Source organism: Ursus arctos, unplaced genomic scaffold (assembly GCF_023065955.2).
Source record: "Ursus arctos isolate Adak ecotype North America unplaced genomic scaffold, UrsArc2.0 scaffold_18, whole genome shotgun sequence".
Lineage (NCBI taxonomy): Eukaryota > Metazoa > Chordata > Mammalia > Carnivora > Ursidae > Ursus > Ursus arctos.
The window spans coordinates 49341961-49357100 of record NW_026622852.1 but is presented as its reverse complement, the minus strand read 5'-3'; the positions used below and the strand labels follow the sequence as shown (position 1 = coordinate 49357100).

The window sequence follows — 15140 nt, the reverse complement described above, 5'->3', positions numbered from 1 at the left end:
ACTCCCTTAGCAGCTGTTCTTTCCCAGGGGCCACTCCATGTCCTGCGCTGCCCCTACGGTTTGGAGGCATCACAGCACATGCACTGTTGTTCCCACTGTGCAGACAGGGACGTGGAAGCCCACAGACCTCGCCAAACCACCCAGCTTGTTTGTGGCAAGATACTGTGGCTCCTAATAAGTGAGTTTTTAACCACACAGAAGAAATAACATGTCTTCACTGTTTTTGGAGTTAACAGAAGCCCTTTCTTAGGGATGAGATTTGAATTACACCACAACTGTGGGACCTAGAAATGATCTCCTTTTACAGATGAGGAAATGGAGGTTTAGCCACAATGACTTGCCCCAAATTATACAGCCAGTCACCGGCTGGGCCCCCCGGCCTGACAGCACTTGCTGTGCACAGTGGTTCCCTGCCCTGGACTGCTGCCCGCCCCATTTCCCAAACCGCCTGGCTCCGGGTTCTCCTCCTTGCTGTGATGCATTCCGTGGACCTATCCTCCACGCTTCGGGGGTAGATTCTTTGTGGTTTGAAACAAAATAAGCAAAAACCTACACTTGCCCTCCCTCCCTTCCCCCCTGCCACATGGGAAAAAGAATCCAGGCTTCAGGCTTACTCTTTCTCTGGTTCCTTTTGGAGAGCTGTTTGTGAGCTCGCCCCCAGGCCAGGGGATTAACTGGTTCGCGTCAGCTCATTCTGTTTCCACACCATCTTTTTGCGCTGTACTGAACTCTGAGATCATGTGCAAACCGGGGACTGCTACTGAAGAGACCCCCAAGGGCGGTGGGGGGTGTGGTGGGCCGTTAGAAGTGTGCTTTTTATATACAGCTTCACATTGTGGCTGTCGTCTGTTGCTGTCCCTGCCTGGGCCTTCAGTGTGTGCTCCAACCAAAAGGGCCACCCTCACGGTGACACATTGCCCGAGTGCTCTGATACTGGGATCTCGTTGGACCCTTCCATTATGGACATGATGTCAGAAGTTGCTCAGCTTTCTAACACCCCTCATGTCCTTAGAGGCTACATAAGGAAAATATTGTGGACATCTAGGAGGTGAGAAACCTCTGGAAGGTGGCACCTGGGGAACTCTGGAAAGCTGAAAGCCCCTCAAAATGGGCTTCATTGAGGCTGGGGAAGCTATTTTAAAGGGTTGTATTTACTTGTATGTGACTCCAGAAGGGTAAGGATGGTTATAGGAAGCCATTTGGGCAATTTGGGCTGATGTGTGCCTCCCACGATGACAGGGCTGCCCTGGGAGATTAGGTGTGGTGAGAAATGAGCCCCATGGTACCCGGAATGTTTAAACAAGCTAACTGTTTGCATAGTGCAGAGGAATCTCTTCCATGAGATACCTAGTATGGACGAACATTGATGTGTTTGGGGACACTGCCCAGACCACTTCTCCCCTCTTGGGCATTTGGATTCATTGAGAAACCTTCACTGTCACCTACTGCTTTTTACCAGGCTCTGTGGTGGGGCAGAAGGAACAGCTGGAGAAAATGTCAGGATTTTCGGCTTAGACAACAGAGTAGAAGGTGAAACCACTGACCAAGATGGGGTGCACAGGAGGAGGGAGGGGTGCCCAGGGGCTTGAACAGATCAGAGCCATCTTCTGTGGGTGGGAAAACTCTGGCAGGCCTTCCACTCAGTGCAGGAGCCAGGCCCGTGAGGAGGCTGAGGACCCAAGTGGCTGTGACCGGAGTGCCAAAGTCTTCCCCTGAGACGGGCATCCGAGCTGGGTGGGAGTCTGCCAGGAGGGTTGTGAGGAGAGCTTTCAAGAACGGGGAGGGGGGTGGCGGCAGCACATGGTACACAAAGAAAGGGCATGGCCTTCTGGAGCAGCACGAAGTTACTTGCTGATGGGAACTGGGATGGTCAGAAGGGTGAGGTGCCAGATGGGATGTGTAATTTGGAGTCACTTGGGGGAAGGTCCTGGGTACTGTGCTCTTCAGTGATTATCTCCAAAATGGTGAGAGAATTCTGGAGGGTTGATTTGGACAGTTGGATGGGAAAGGACTGGAGGCGGGAGGCAGAGGCTGCCACAGATGCAAGAATGGAGTCTCTTCATAACGCAGGCTACTCGCCTGGACTGAGCAGGAGGTCGGAGCTGATGGCACCCAGGAGGGGGCCAGGGAACCACAACATCCATTAAGAGTGTGTGTGGGGGGTCTCCCCAAGCACTTCTCCTGGGCCTCTGTTCAGTAGGTCACCAAGAGGACAGTGGTACTTGGGGCCAAGATGGGGAAGGGAGGGGAGGGAGGAAGGTGTTGGTAGGGCAGGAGGGGGTGACAGGGGAGGGGTAGCAGTGTGGCAAGGGACGTCTCCTTTGGGCTGGGAAATGGGAGTTTGGCGGGCCCAAGTCCTCATTGGTGTGAGCTGTGAGCCCTCTTGTGCTCTCGGGGAAGCATCTCTTTGGCAGCGGATAGAAAAGTTTGCAGGCTGGTCAGTCAGCGTCTTACCCTCTCCCTGAGTTTTCGCACATGTCTGCTCTGCTGGGGAGACATGGGAGAGATGAGTACGGGTGTTCATTCGTACATCGCCCTGATGTTTTTTTTTTTAAAGTAATGTTTTGGTTTCTTTACCTGGGCAACGTGTGGAGCTCACTGGATTCAACATCTATAGAACATGGTCTTTAGCTAGTAGGAAGTTGCAAACTGGCTTTACAGAGGACTTTAAAGAGGCGAAAAACACCATGTAAGATTTTGGTGTCTAGCTCAGGCCTGCCGCCTGTGGTTCCTCCTGGACAGGTGGCATGCAGAATGGAGGGGTTGGTGGGTTTCTGCACCTCTGGTATTCCTATAGCTCTGTTGGGGATTAAGGCTAAAGAGGCAGCTACAGTTTTGAACCTTCAGGTCAGAGCTATGAAAGGTTACAGGTACCCTGAGACACTGATCCCTTCAGCCTTTGGGGTGGCCAGGACCCCAGGGCCACGTGTCTCTAACTACAAGCGGCCTTGTCTTTTTACCTCAGTGGGCCACCTTAATATCACCTGTATGTGTCATAATGAGGAAATATGTAGGAGCACTGCCTTAGCCCTGGTGTTGGCCAACTTTCTGGAAGGGGCCAAACGGTCTTTCAGGCTCTGTGGACCATTCACTCTCGTGGCTACTCACGGGAGCACAAGAGCAGCCAGAGACAGTGCGTAAACATAGCACAGCTGTGGTCCAACAAACTTTAAGATAAACCCCAACAGATAGTGGGCCATATTTTGCCGACCTGTCTTAGACCTTAGAGACTGCTCACCCTTTGGCTTATTCATGATTGGAAACTTCTTCCATCTGCTGCCTGGCCTATCCATCTTCCCACAAGGGCTTCCCGAGAGCATCTGTCCTGTGTGAGCGCTGAGGAAGGGGTGGTCCTGGCCTGTCAGGACCACAGGTTTTGAGTGTGTTGGGGGGGGTTTTGCATTGATAGGTGAGAGCAAACTATGGATCAGAATGGGGCTCAGGGAAGTCCAAGGTGACAGGGGCCCCGGGGAGAGAAGGGCTGCTCTGGAGAGGAGGGGAGGGAGAGTGTGTGTGGAACACCAGGAACTGTGTAGTCACGCAGGCACGTTGGGCCCAGCCTGGGAAGGGCGCTGAGTGCCAGGCCAAAGAGCGTGATGCAGTTTAGAAACATCACTCTGGTCGAAGACCAGATCTGTGGTTACAAATGGTGTCTCGGTTTGTCTGGACTTGTTAGGCAAGACTTTGGTTAGAGTTGGTATTCACGTGGGAAGAAGTCCAGAGAGTGTCTTTCTGGCCATTGGCTGTAGGGGGCAGGGAGCACACCTCTTTGACTTGGCAGGGCTTGATAAAACCCTCCATGTCCAGGCTTTCTCTTTTGCTGTCCTAAAAGCCATTTAAAACGGAAGACAGATTAAACATTCAGTCTCACACCAGAATTAGATTGTGGCCAGGGGCCTTGGCATGTGAGGGTAAAAATGAGCTCCCCCTCGCTTCAGAATTGAGTTCATGGCAGGAGAGCTTCATGCAGCGGCCTCCCTTCCTGTCTGCGTGCAGCCAGCTCCCAGAACAGGCCTTCCGAGAAGCAGACGGTGGTCGGGACGCTCAGGAAGCCTACAGACTACTGAGGCAAGGTGTGTGTGTCACAGGCTGAAGCCAGCCCTGTTCGGGTGAGTCACAAACGGCCTGAGGCCAGGCCTTCGCTGGGTGCAGGGAGATGGAGGTGAGTCACGGGGCTTGCCCCAAGGTGCTCGGTGTAGCTGGGCAGTGAGAACAACTGTGGATGGACGGAGTGCTTTCTGCTTTCCGGCTCCGCGCCCTCCGCCGCTGCGTCTGGGCAGGCGCCGGGAGCTGCTGTAGATGGAGCACGGGTGAGGTGCTAGCCCGCGGGGGCCGGGAGGAGAGGGCCACGGGCTTCCTGTGTAGTGACAGGAGCCGCCCAGCAGGCCTGTGGCAGGAGGGGTGGCTCCAGCGCTGGCGGCACTGGCCTTATTGGGAGGAGCTTTGTGTGAGGTCTGCCCGTACCCTGGTCCTCCGGAGACCCCGTCAGGAGGTGAGGGCTTGGGGGCTGCCCTGGGCAGGTGGGCCTGGCTCCCCGGGGGAGGACTTTGGAGGGCGGTAGGAGGTGGTGCTAGCAAACCACGGACAGCCTAGGGAGCACTGCGCACTGCCTGCCGAGCGAAGCTGTGTCGTCGCTGGGAACCAGCTGAGGGTCACGGGAGGAAGTCATGGTCCAAGCTGTGCCTCCAAGGCCTGTTGGATGCCAGCCTGGGGCTTGTCAGGCTCCCTTTTGTGGAGGGCATGCCTCTCGGACTTTGGTCCCTCGTCTTGCGGGGGCGGGGGGGGGGGCTCTCATGTTCTGATAGTAGGCAGGTGACTTCTGAGGAGCACTAGTGTTTTCCAGAGGCATTTCTGGGCTCGTGGAAGGGAAAAGACAAAGGGGGTCTTGGCTGTGATGCCGGGTGTGGCCTTTCCTCAGGCAGCTCAGGCCTCAGAGGGAGACAATTGTCGTTCGGGCACATAGTCCCCTCCGGAGCTGGAGCCTGGCCCAGGCCCTTGCCCTCTCCTAGCCCACGAGCATAGGCTTGATGCCATTTTCCTGCTTAGGGACACAGATGGTCAGAAAGCCTTTTTTTTTTTTTTTTTTTTTTTTTGACTAACCAAAGTATTTTTTGCTGTTCTGTCAAGTCAGATTTTTTTGTTGCTTGTGGAAATTCAGGGTAGGAACAGATAGGAGCTTTAGATCGCTCAGAAGACCCTCCAAGAGGTCCCTTCTCCACGTGATTTATTAAGTGTCCAGCCTCTTTCCCCCTCTTCTCTGGGCTGAGCGCTGCTCCCCACTTTGGGCTTAGGAGTTTGGGTTTGGTGTGTCTGTGGCAAAACGTTGCTCCACATGGGCTCCTTCCTTGTTACGTGTCACGGCGTTAGCCCCGGAGTGCATCATCTGCGGCACTGAGCCCTGGGCTCGTGGGGACAGCCACACGAGCTGCGACTGGAATTTCGCCGATTCCCCAAATACCTCTTCTCTCCCGTCGTGTCAGAGGTGCTGCCATTAGATGCCTCCCTTTCCCTGACCAGGACGGCATCTCACGCTCAGACCAGCCCTGGGCGGTCGGGTGGGGTTCGCACTGCACCCCTCCTTCGTGGAGGGAACACCTAGAGCCGCCTGTCCCCTTGCTCACTTACTGCAGTGGTTTCTCAGCAGTGGGACCTGCCCCTTCTTGCTCCCTTTCTTGGAGAGGAAGGCTTGTGTTTAGCTTAGCTGGGGAGATGAATTACGGGCAACCTCAAGGCCCCTGACTCAGGGGCCTTATTTTCAGCACCTCCCAGGAATCTCAGGCGGCTCTGGCCGCCTTGTGTGCTGTCTCCCACCCTCAGATGCACTTCCTTCCCAGGGGCTTACGGAAGCAAAGGGAACGCTTGCTTGAGGTGGGCGTCCTCTGCCTTTGTCTCTCTTGTCTTCTGGGGGAGCTGCTAGTGAGGCATGAGCGAGCACCTTCACTGGGCAGATTTCATCTACTTCAGCCCTCAGCAGTGCTTACCTCTGAGCTCAGGCCTTTCACCAAGGAGCGGTCTGCTGGTCTAAGTGGCCGGTGGGGGCCCAGCCCCACCTTCAGGACGACAGGAGAGGACACTCTCCTGAGGTAGCCCTAATTAGGGTGAGGGCACTTCTAGGAGCAGTGGGGCTGACGGGCCCAGCTCAGCCCGTTCGCTGCACAGCCCCCACACCCTGGTCTGCGAGCCGTGGAGCACTCGCAGAGAGGGGCCTGCAGGACTCGTTACCCACTCCGAGCAGAGTGGGCAGGGCAGCACGGTCTGGGGAGGAGGCAGCTAGTTGAGAACTGAAGCCCAGGGCTGTTCAAGGAGGGGCTTCCCTCATAAAGGAGTAAGGTGGCCCTGCTCAGCCTCAGCCCCAGGGTGGGGAGTTCAGGAGGCACGGAGAAGGCTGAGTGTAGTTGTGGGTAGAAAACCTTTCCCCACTGCACGGTTACACACATGACATTGGACTCCTGGCTACAGCTTACTCTCACTCTGGTCCAGTGATGGCCAAGGTAGTTTTTAGATATTAATTTAAAATATCTATTTACTGTTTTTTCCTGAATACGCAAGTGTAAATAGTATAATTTGCAGTGCAAAGTCCTTGGCAATAACTTTATGTTGTGTATTATGTTGAAAACCATTGGCAAACGCGACCACCACGGACTGTCCTTCCCCTCTGGGGCAATGACGACATGTAGGACTCTGAACTGTAAACCTTCGGCGTGGTTGAAGCAGCAGCTGCATGTGTGGACTGTCACCAGTGCCTCGCCCAGAGATGCCTGGCCTTTCTCCAAAGGGACTCTCTGCCACCCCAGCGCCCACACTGTGGCTCCTTCGCACTGACTGTCGGACTGCGCCATAGACTGACCCTCTCGGCCGCTGCGGTCTGTAATGCCCTGGTATGTTGCATTCTCCCCATTTGGATGAGTACAAATAAAAGCTTCTGTCTTAAAACAGCAATGGACCCACTCTGGTTAAATGAAGACTGTCACTTTGATGAAATGGTCAAGTGCAGGACCATTTTCCTGGCCCTCCCAACTCTCTGCTGCGTCTCTGCCACTGGCGTAGAAAGTTCACTGACCCTGAAACTTAAACCTCAAACCTGGTGCCCTGACCTGGCAAGTGGTAAGGTGTGGGTGCCGAGCAAGGGCCGAATTCTAACCCTCAGAATTCACACACCTCCCTCTTAATGCTCACACCCGTTCCCCGGGGCTGGCAGTACCCACACATGCCAGACGAGGACACTAAGGCTCACAGGTAAAAGGATAGAACTTCTAAATGGCAGCATCCATCCGTATCCAAAGCTGACGCGCTTCCCCCTTGGGAGGCTCCTGCCATGGAGCTACCCCAGTGACGCCGAGCCCCAGGTAAGTGCAACCACTGGGTGTCCCCTTCCTTCTCCCTGCACGCCACCAAGCCCACCAAGCCGGAGTCACAAGCGCACTGGCTGTGGCCGGCCCAGGCCCGCTGCCGCTCCCCTGCGCACGACTGGCACGGATGCCCACCTGCGGAGCTGAAACGGGGGTGGGGAGGGGAAAGCACGGGCCAGGCTCGGGACCCTGGAAGAGGAGGAGGAGGTGTGGCGGCTCCTGGTAGAAAAGGCTGAAATGGCAGATCTTGTGATCACAGGCAGCAAGCCTCCCACCTTTACTTCCAAATTTGAGAAGCACATCTCGGAACAACTAGGGGGCAGCACGCGCGAGGGGGATCAAGAGCTGACGGCAGCCCAACCACCCCAAGGACACAGACAGGGAGAAGAGCTCAGAAAGGTTATGTGACTTCCCGAAGTGAGAGGTGCATCCGAGGCCACGGCCCGGAACTCAGGGCGCAGGTGTGCCTGTGCAGTGACGTGCTAGGACTTTACGGCCGCCCTGCTGGTCGTGGTGAGTTAGAGATGTGGGGCCTGGGCCGGGAACCTCTCTGTGTGTCCCATTTCTTCACCTAGAAAACGGAGAAAGGGCAGACACTTCGTGCTTAGGCCGCTGGCTCTGGGAGCCACTGCCCCAGCCATTTGCTGTGGTCCTCGTCTTCATACCTATTTCGTCTTCCCGACCTCGCTTCCCCCCAGATGTTTTGTAGGACAGGAGTCGTCCCAATGTCAGAATCGGGCTGATGTGAGCAAGTGAAGCACTTGAACAATACACATCCGTCAGACGAGGCTAGAACTCTTCTAGGTCACGAGGGGTCCACGTCATCGGCTTCCTCCCCGCCGCGTAGACTCGGATTTTCACAACTGTTGGGTTCGTCAGAGCCGGGAGTGGTGTTCTCGGCTTATTTTTAGCTCCTGTGGATTTTCTTTTCTTCACTTGTGCCACGGGGACTTGGAATTCAGAGCAGACGGGGTGGCCGCGCTCCTGGGAGACTGAGAAAGATGCCTCCTCCCCCCGGGACTCTGGAGATAAGAGGCTCTTGGGTTCAATGCGGCCTGCTAGACAGTCCACCCAGCCCATCGTGTATGTTCACTGACCTTTCCAGCAACCCTGAGAGGGCACAGTCTGGGAGGAAATGTGGAGGTGGTCAGCACCAGGATTGAGTTTTCCAGCACAAAGCCTCATGCTCTTTGCTCTTCCTGCCAACTATCCACCTTTCCCTCCCTCCCTTCTCGGCCAGGCTTCCTAAAATCTACACCTGCCTGTCCACTTCGTCCCCTCCCACCCCTCAACTGGCTGCAAGCTGGCCCTTGGCTATACCCCACCCACCTCTGAGTCTGCTCCCACCCTGGGCACCAGCAACCTCCCTGTCGCCAAATCCAGTGAGCCTTTTCTGGTCCTGTCCTCACTGATGAGTGATGAGCTCCTTTTCCTCCCGATGGCCACAGCCTTACTCTATGGCCCCTCTTTCTCCTCCAGCGGCACTTCCTAGGCCTGCAGTGAGCCCTTGCTCGCTCTGCACATTCAGAACAGTCTCAGCCCCTCCCCTGGCTTCACCTCACCTGCCAGAGCAGGCCTTCTCCACAAGGGGTGACTGTTCCACCCAGGGATGTGAAGACATTTTTGGCTGTGACAACGGGAGGGTGGTGGCGGTGGGGAGGGGGTGAGAGTAAGGGCAGGGCAGCGCCCCCCACCAAAGCACTGTCAGTACTGCTGAGGCTCCGGAACACTATGGCAAAGACGCCCGCACAACCCCAGAGCGTCTGCCGGCTCTGGTCGCCTCCCAGCGGTGTTTCCTGGACTCTCTCAAGTCCGCACGCCAGGAGCTCTGTTTCTCTCCCTGTGTGTCCCCCTGCCCCTTTCTCTCACCAGATTCGGTGTGACTCTCCAGGAACTGTCTCCAATCTGGCCTATATTATCACCTCTCTTTAGACTCTAAATCTCTCCACCAACTTTTCTTCCTAAAGGACAGGACACTTCGTCATTTTTTAAGTTGGCTTAAAACTCTCCAGTGATTCCCTTGGCCTTCAAACTGCTTGGCCTGGGTGGCCTCATAATCCAGTCCCTCCGGCCCACGCTCAGACCACGGTGCTAACTACCGACTGTTCCCTCCAGCTGAAGGTCTTGTTGCCTCTCTCTCCCGCAAACCCCTCAGTGCAGAAAACAGTCCCTGCCGCTTCATCTCCCTCGCCATTACACATCCCTCCCTGTCCCCACAGGGCCCTGTACACCTGTGTCAGCACTCAGTGTTCTCAGTCTGGGTCTCAACACCACTAGGGGACCTCCCTGAAGCAGGGCCCATCGGAGTCACCTGAGGCCTGCCGTGCCCAGGCTGACTGCCGGATGGACTTTCTCTCCTTTCCCAGCTGCGACATGCGGATTTCTGCCACGTCCCTACACTCCTGAACACCAGGACCCTTGGGATTGGAAGAGCCTAGGGCAAGCTGCCTTTCTGGATACCCGCCCCAGCTGGCCAGGAATGTGGATCCCAGAAATAGGTTCTCCAGCCTGTGACTGGCAAAGGGATCCCAGATGTGCTCTGGAGCCACTGTTCTGGCCGCTGTCGAGCACCTGCCACGGCCCAGGCCCCTCCGGGTGCTTGCCGGGCTTCAGTGCAGTGGACAGCAGACAGGGCAGGGGCTTCACTCACCGCCTTTCCTTCTTTGCGGCCTGCAGCTCAGCCCACTTCCATCCGAGGCCAGGTATAGAAGGGTCCTGGAGGGCAGGTCACACGGGGAGAACCGCAGGTTGGGGAGATTGCTCTTCTTCCTGCTGCAGAGAAGGGGCGAGGTGGTAAAGAGGGCCAGCTGGTGGCCTGTGCGTCCTTACGGGGCAGGGTGCAAGAGGACCCCCTGTGAGTAGAAAGGAGCTCCTACCAGATGCGTCGTCCGTGCCGCCTCTCCCTGAACGCTGCAGCAGAGAAGTGGACCCTGGCTACTTCTCCCGAACAGTCACATTTCAGGCCTGGAATTCCACCTCCTGTCTCTGCCTGGTGAGATGCTCATCTTTCAAGGTCTTACTGCACCCTTAGTTCCTGTAGGACCTCCCTAACCCTCCAAGTCACAAATAGCGCCTCACCCTGTAACCATTGCCCTTGATTTTGCAGAGGGTAATCCATGTTCGCCGCAGAGGCCGAGGCGCAGGGGCCGAGGCGCAGGCGTCAGCCTCCCAGAGGAGCAGCTGGTCTTGCCGCACCCCCTGCAGAGCCAGCACACCGGAGCCGCGGGGCACGGGTGGGGGGTGCCTGAGGCCCGAGCGCACCCGTCTGCCAGCACGGAGGCTGCTCTTCTCGGGCTGCGTGTGGGAGCAGGGGAAACGGGGCAGGAGCACGTAATGATGAAACTGGTTTCTACAAAGTGATACTCTTTGTACCAAAATATTTAATGAATATGCTGTTAAAATAAAACCAACAAAAGGAATAGTAATACAATTTTACTGGTTTATATTTCAATTCATAAAGTTGACACACTGGAACTACCCTAGCACAATGTCCACGCACCTAGTTTTAGATGGGCTTACAGCTGTTTCGGTAACTGAACAAGAGACACAAAGCGGTGGAGGGTGTGGTGGTGGTGGTGGGGGGGGGGGAGTTGCCGCTCGTCACCTCCCTTATCACTGATGACCTCAGCAAGTGCTAGGACAGCCACCGGGAAAAGAGATACAAAACAAGCCAAGTATCTTTATACACAGACCAGTGCCTCTTAGAACAGCTACCTGCGCCCTGCGTGCGGAGACGACCAGACCTCGGCGCCAGCCTGTCAGCATACCGCTATATAAATTAAAAGACTAGGTTATTTTTTTATTTTTTTTTTTTTAAAGGTGCTAAAACCTCCATTCCATAGTTTTGAAGTGAGAACCTGCAGTCCATCTGAACAGCGAGGTCTGCACCCAGCCACACTCTGGGGAGGGACACGGGCCAGCAGGACGGGGCCTCGGCACGCACACCCCTAGCACATGCGTTGACACACACACACACACACACACACATACACACAGTGCAGTGTCTTTCTCGCTTGTATGACCTGTTGTGCAAAAACACTAGGAACCTTTTAGTGAGGGAACGTTTCCCAGCTCTTGTGAGGGCAGGGAGGAAGGGGAGCCCGACAAACCCGGAGTGACATCAAGTGCCCAGATAGCCACATAATTAGCTTGTGCAGATCAGTCTTAGTCTGGGATTTAAACACTGTCAGTTGGGCGCACTGGGAAAAGATATTTATATATATATATATACACACACACATGACACATGAAGCAAAATAAGATTTGTCCACGTTATGATTAATCCCGTCTCATGTCGGTCAAGTCACCCAGCCCAGCCCCGTGAAGTTTTGGCAGCTAACACTAAAGAACAACAGGAACTACGAGAGTTGCATAGAATTGCTCAGAAATGTGAATAATGCCAAACCCAAAACCTGTGCGTCGTGTAGTTTAACAAAACTAGGTGGCTGCAGCTACAACCAGGAAACCCTCCTATTTAAAACAAAGTGCTTCTCCACGTCTGCCTGGAGGGCCCTACGCTGGCACTGAAGTAAGGTAAGAATTATCTGAGTTACCGATCCCTGCCCCCCCGCCCCGCAATACATATAATATGTATATTTAAAAAAAAAAAGATTAAAGGTTTAGAAAAAAACCAAAAGCCTGAAGGATCCCCAAACTCTGACAACGTCAACTCAGCCCTTGGGCTGGGTGAGGCGGTGACCCACACCGGGAAGAGGTCTGGGTGCCACCGAGATGGCTTCCCAGAGCGTGTCCAGAGCGTCACTCAGCCGGCAGGCCTGTCGGCATCAGTAGTTAGGAGAGCCGTACCCCAGAGGCTGCCTGCTTCATGAGCTCTGGCCCGGTGACCTACCAACATGCTTCTACGGATCTGACTTAGGTACATTCTGGTCCTGGGACATGTCACAGAATCACACATCTGGCCAAAGAAGGCAACAAAAGGTGTCGTGTTTTCTGAAGGTGTCTGGAGGCAGTCGCTTCGCTCAGCAAGTCTCTTTCCCTTGGACTCCCGTTGCCGTCTTTATGGAGCTCAGCGTTCGGTTAAACCACGTCTTCTTGGCGGCCTGTACCTCGTTTAGGGCAAGGCCTAAGTGGTGCTCCAGGTCCTGCAAGGGGAACAATGTACATGAGCGTGCTGGGCTCCAGCGGCAGTGCCGTTGCCTCCCCAGAGCGGTGCCCAGACAAGACTTCAGCCCATTTACTCTCGAGAGGCCTCTGGAAATTCCCCCAGTCTCCACCCGGCAGAAAAGGATCTGGAATCCCTTGAGTTCCGGAATCTTTGCTAGTGAGGACCTCTTCATTTCTTGCCTAGTCTATTTATTAAAACAACCTCCTAACTGAACGCCTCTCTCTCCTGTCAACCTATTACACACCAGGCAGACAGGGCTGGTGCTCCAGGTAAGTCCACGCCATTCATTTCTAGCAAAGACCTTGAAAGTCTAGACTCCCAGGCAAGGCATTTGAGGTGTTTCATGATCTGGACCCAGAGACTGCCAGCTCAGTACCCACCTCCACCCCTAGCTTCCTGACACGCCTTACTGGGCAGGCCCTCTCCTCCCTCTGCTGCTCAGCACGCTGCTCCCTCCTCCAGGAAAGCTCACTGTTCTTTCTCTTCTGCCGCTGCAACCCTTGTTCATTCTCTGACCACAGCTCACATATGGCTGCCTTGGTGGTGCTTTTCCTTATTGTCCTGGACAGTCACACAAGCCATGTCTTAGCTTTGCAACCCCAGCACCTCGAACAGGGCCTGGCAAAGAGCAGATGCCCAGTGAATGTGTGCGATGTGGGAGACCAGGCCCTAAGCTTCAGGCCTGAACTTAGTCCCTTCCACAAGCAGTGCTTAGGGCCCACCTTATGCTCCGGATGGGGGCTCGTGGAACCGGCCACGCAAGATAAAGATGACTGAAGTAAACCCCCATTTCTTTGTCAGGAATGGAGGCTCAGATCAATCAGGTTACACGTCCAAAGTCGCAAAGCCAGTTAAGTGATGGGAGCTGGGACTAAGAGGTGATTTAGGAAGTCCTCAGGCCCTGTGCCGAGCCCTTTCTATGCTTTATCCTATTTAGCCTTCAAAGCAAACTATGAGATAGGGGCCCGCATCATCTCCATTTGCAGATGAGGAACCTGAAGTGTAAGGAGGTCACGTACAAACCCAAGGTCGCAGATTTTGGTGGTGCAGCAGTGACTTCCAAGCATGTCTCTGCTCCACCAAAAACACTCCAAGCTTGATGGCCAAGTCTCATTACGAGAAAGTCCAATTCTGACAGGCCAAATACTAATTAAGTATTCACTCGTAAGTAACAAGTAATGGGCTTCCTATAAGGACTATGGTCAAAGTTTAAAAGGGAAAAAACCCCCAAGGCACAGTGACCGTTTCTAGGGTCTCCAGCCCAGGCGGGGCGGGCGGCGCTCACCTGTATCTTGCACTCGGCCTCCACCAGCTGCAGCTTGGTCTGCGCCAGCTCCAGCTCCATCTCTCTCAACTGGTTCTTGAGCGTCTCCTTCTCTTCATCTGTGTCCTCGTCGAGAACTTCCTTAGCTGAGCTCACGCCCTTGATGCGACCTTCTTTGTTGAAAAACTCCCGGCAGCGCTCACAGTCATCCACTTTTTGCTGAAAGTGAACGTCAGATGTGAACAGGCGAGGAGGAGAAGCCGGCCTGTAGGAAGCTGTGGGCATCTCCTCTTTGGGGAGCCAAGAGGTGGCTTCTGGGTTGAGCACTAGAGCTCCCGAAAAACTCTGTTCTCTTTGTAAACTGGCAGATACCCTAGTGGAAACGCCATGTGGGATCCTACGCTAAAATCAGTAAGAACATGCTTCTGCCTAGGTCTGCTCATCTCACCTCCAAGGAACCTTGGTTAAACAAACGAAGATGCAGTGACTAAAGATTTCTGTACAATGATTCTCACTGCAGAATCAGAGACAGAAAAATAATGGGGGGATAAACGATCCAACCACTGTGAGAAATTAAATATATACTCTGCCGTATTTATACAAGGAAGTATGCAGGCAGCCATACATTCCTCCAGTGTTTGAGGAATTTTTCATAACTTGGTAAAATGGTTAAATGCTCGTGAACCAGGACACAGAAATGTCTGTGAAGCATGGTTACAAATATATACCACGTTTCATTAAAATAAGATGTCCCCGACTGGGAGAAACCTCATTTGTTCCTCTAAGAAAATATGCTGCCAATTAAAACCACGTTATTATATTATATTATATTATATTATATTATATTATATTATATTATATTATATTATATTATATATTATAATATAATATAATATAATATTATATTATATTATATTATATTATAATACTATATTATATTTTGAGAGAGAGAGAGATGAGGGGCAGAGGGAGAGACAGAATCCCAAGCAGGCTCCACCCCCAGCACGCAGCCCAACATGGGGCTCACACGGGGCTCGATCTCATGACCCTGAGATCGAGACCTGAGCCAAAATCAAGAGCTGGATGCCTGACCGACTGAGCCACCCAGGTGCCCCCAATTAAACCACTTTAGAAGGCCATCAGTTACAAAACATGTCCCAATTTCAGAGTAAATGTGAAAAAAACCTCATAGCTTAGAATGAACAGCATTTTGTATACTGAAACACAGAACAAGCACGGAAAGAACACACACCAGCGTGTTATCAATGGTGAGATTATCTACGGGTAATATAAGGGTTTGTTTTCTTACTCTTATTTTCCAAATTTTCTGCAATGAACATTGCTAGTTTTAGAATCAGATAATAAATTACATTAAAAAAATGGACAGTGCTAGTTAAACACT

At 53.6% G+C, this 15140-nt stretch overlaps 1 protein-coding gene across 8 annotated transcripts in view; it reads right to left on the bottom strand.

Annotated features, from left to right (window-relative positions):
• Positions 1–10714: 10714 nt before the first annotated feature.
• RABGAP1 (RAB GTPase activating protein 1) overlaps positions 10715–15140 on the bottom strand; it is a 159901-nt gene continuing 155475 nt past the window's right edge. For all 8 annotated transcript variants that reach the window (XM_057313742.1, XM_026513920.4, XM_026513921.4 and 5 more), the window contains 2 exons: positions 13760–13957; positions 10715–12451 (listed from right to left, as the gene is read on the bottom strand). In XM_057313742.1, coding sequence (XP_057169725.1) covers positions 12329–12451; positions 13760–13957 — 321 coding nt within the window. In that variant the 3' untranslated portion in view covers positions 10715–12328. The remainder of the gene's footprint in view (positions 12452–13759; positions 13958–15140) is intronic.